At 54.9% G+C, this 3,378-nt stretch overlaps 1 protein-coding gene across 1 annotated transcript in view; it reads right to left on the bottom strand.

The window, feature by feature from the left end:
• The window catches only part of UMODL1 (uromodulin like 1), a 54,411-nt gene that overhangs the window by 26,542 nt on the left and 24,491 nt on the right, over positions 1-3,378 (bottom strand). Inside the window, exon 10 of the mRNA XM_006754362.2 lies at positions 605-742. Within this exon, the coding sequence (XP_006754425.1) occupies positions 605-742 (138 nt within the window). The remainder of the gene's footprint in view (positions 1-604; positions 743-3,378) is intronic.

Here is a 3,378-nt window from a genome sequence, read left to right as displayed (position 1 = left end):
GGACTAGGGGCCCAGCGGGCAGGGAACAGAGCTCCTTCCTGAGGACAGCTCTTGGCCAGGGCTCCCAGCCAGAGCCTGAGCTGGGATGGCAAAGGCGGCCGAGCCCCCCACAGCCCACCCACGTCCAGTGCACACACAGCTGGCCCATCACAGCACGTGCATCCATACGGGCCTCCTCCTGCTTCTCACTCAGCCCTCCAGGCGCTCCAACCAATCAATCAGAACTGGCCCCCCAAAACTCAGGGCAGATGTTTGGGTCCCACATCAGGGCCTTCTCCACACTTGCCTGGGCTTCCCTAGCCTTGGGCTCCAGGCCACCTGGGGGTGCCCCCTGCTGGGGGAACCCTTTCTTCCATAAAAAGATGAAACCTTATATTTTAAAACTGCACTGGTATGAAGATAGGCTTCACTATCGATAGTCACTAGTATTATTACATTCATTCCTTTCCTTTGATTTAAAAAAAATGAAAACATTTCTGTGGGTTCCTAACTGTATGAGGAGCCCTCGACGCTGTGCCTGATGGAGAAGTGGCCTTACCCCACGCCCAGGCCCGCAGGGTGGGGGCCAGCCCCACGCTGGGGAGGGGAAGGGTGGAGGACTCACCCACGCAGGCCCGGCCAGCTCGGGAGGGGTTGGCGTCCTTGGCCGTCAGGCACCGGCAGGTGTAGGAGCCCTCCAGGTTGAGGCACTGGGCGGCCGGCGAGCAGTCGTGCTCCAGGCTGTTGGCACACTCGTCCCAGTCTGTGGGAGGGACGGAGACTGAGCGGAGGCCGGGGGAAAGGCCAGAGGCTGGTCAGGAAATGGACGGGAGCAGAGCAAAGTTCTTCCTGATGGTCTTTCAGGGAATCGCCCAATGGCGAGGCCAGGGTGAGGGAAGTGCCCGGGTGTCCCGCACCCTTGGGAGGAGGCTCTGCACAGACCCTTCCCCAGGGACCTGCACCTGCAACCAAGGCCACGGGCTAAGCCTGATGTGCCAACCCTCCCCGCTGGGCTGATAATGTGGCAAAGATTAGGGGATGGTGGTTACTGTTTAAGGCAGTGATGGCGAACCTTTGAGCTCGGTGTGCCAGCATTTTGAAAAACCCTAACTTAACTCTGGTGCCGTGTCACATATAGAAATTTTTTGATATTTGGAACCATAGTAAAACAAAGATTTATATTTTTGATATTTATTTTATATATTTAAATGCCATTTAACAAAGAAAAATCAACCAAAAAAAATGAGTTCATATGTGTCATAGGTTCACCATCACTGGTTTAAGGTATGAACCCACAGATGTGAATATATTTCTTCCTTGTTTATTCTTTGTTCCAGATCTAAATCTCTCTAATGTGTCAACATGCCCTAATACTTGGTGTTCAAGAAAGAAATAGGCCCTAACCGGTTTGGCTCAGTGGATAGAGCGTTGGCCTTCAGACTGAAGGGTCCCAGGTTCGATCCCGGTCAAGGGCATGTAATGGTTGTGGGCACATACCCAGTGGGGAGTGTGCGGGAGGCAGCTGATCGATGTTTCTCTCTCATCAATGTTTCTAACTCTCTATCCCTCTCCCTTCTTCTCTGTAAAAAAATCAGTAAATATATTTTTTAAAAAAGAAAGAAATAGGACAATGACGGAGCCAGATGCCCAGTTAAGTATAATGCGAGCTTTCTCTGACATGGACAGGAATGGCCCCAGAGCACCCCCTCTGGGAAATGACTCTCAAAGTCCCCGTGTCACCAGGAGCCTTCTGATTCGGGCAAGGAAATGCCAGGTAAGCCCTGTCCCTGTAAATACCCAGTGGCCCCGGCCCTGGCTCACCCACCCACACCCAGTCCCGCCCTGCCTTTCCCCATCGGCCGCAGCCAGGACTGGCATCAGGCCAGAGTGAGAAACAAAATTCACCAGGAACGCCATTCCCTTCTTTCTCCCGCCCTCTCCGGTCCCCTCTCCTGCACCCCTGGGACCACCACCCGTCCTTCCCTACCTGCTTAAGAAAGAATCTGATGGTCTCGTGCGTTTGGACACACGGCTAATCAGTAAGGGCTACGTGCAATAAGCACAACAAACCTCCAGGAATGAATATCTCAAACTGCTTTCCAGCCTGGGGGGGTCTGGGGGGCAGTTTCCCACACCCCCAGAATTCCATCCTTCCGCCCACCCCGCTCTTGGGGTCACTGCCTGCCCCACCTCCCCTCCCTCAGGGGAACAAGTGGCTCCAAGCAGAGTCACCTCGGCTGGCAGGGCACACTAGGGCCCTGAGAGGGGCTGGATTCCCATGTGGGGGTGGCTGCGAGGCCCTCTGCACACGCCTCCCTGAGCCTGGGCAACGTGCCTGATCGTGCCCAGTGCGCCACAGGAGACGGCCGGGCTGGGGTCAAGTCAAGATAAGGGACGAGGTCAGTTTTGTGCAGAGAAACTGCAGCTGATGCTCAGGGGCCCGTGTTGTGGTTTTCAGTTTTGTTTCATGTGATCTTCACGGAAGCAGCTCCCCGGAGACCAGCAGGCTCACTTGTCAGCTGATGCAACACTTAAACACACACACCACGCACACATACCACACAACACACACACACATCACACACACCACACTCACCAAACACACCTCACATACCCCACACATACCACCACCACCACCACCACATCATATACATACACACCTACCACACACCACGCACACACATCATGCACACCCACCACACACACCACACACCATACACACCTCACATACCCCACACACTTCACACATACACCACACACACCACCACCACCATACACACATCACATACATACACACCTACCACACACCACACACACACATCACGCACACCACACTCACCAAACACACCTCACATACCCCACACACCTCACACACATACCACACACACCACCACCATACACACATACACACACCACACACCACACATATACCACACACACACACATCACATACACATACACATACCACACCACACCACATACCATACACACCCCACACACCCCACACACATACCCCCACCACCCATATCACACACCATAGACACCTCACACCACACACCACACACACCATTACCACCACACACACATCACATACACACACACACACATACCACACACCACACACACACCACTCACCACACACACCACCACCACCACCAACACCATCACCATCACACACACACCACACACACACACACCACACACACACCTTGCCTGGGCTCTTTGGCAGACAGGGCCCTGCTGGCCCAGCCCCCAGGTGATCAGGAACCCTGCCCGATGACCAGCCCGACCAGCCCACAGGCAGCGCCAGGGTGCTGGGGGATGGAGGCCAGAACGGAGCCCAGGCTGGCCCGGCAGCAGGGCCCCGAGGTGCTCAAGGTCCCAGTCGAGATCTGGGCT

This window comes from Myotis davidii, unplaced genomic scaffold (genome assembly GCF_000327345.1).
Source record: "Myotis davidii unplaced genomic scaffold, ASM32734v1 scaffold512, whole genome shotgun sequence".
Lineage (NCBI taxonomy): Eukaryota > Metazoa > Chordata > Mammalia > Chiroptera > Vespertilionidae > Myotis > Myotis davidii.
Note: the sequence above shows the minus strand (reverse complement) of the source record. Positions and strands in the feature narration are given on the sequence as shown.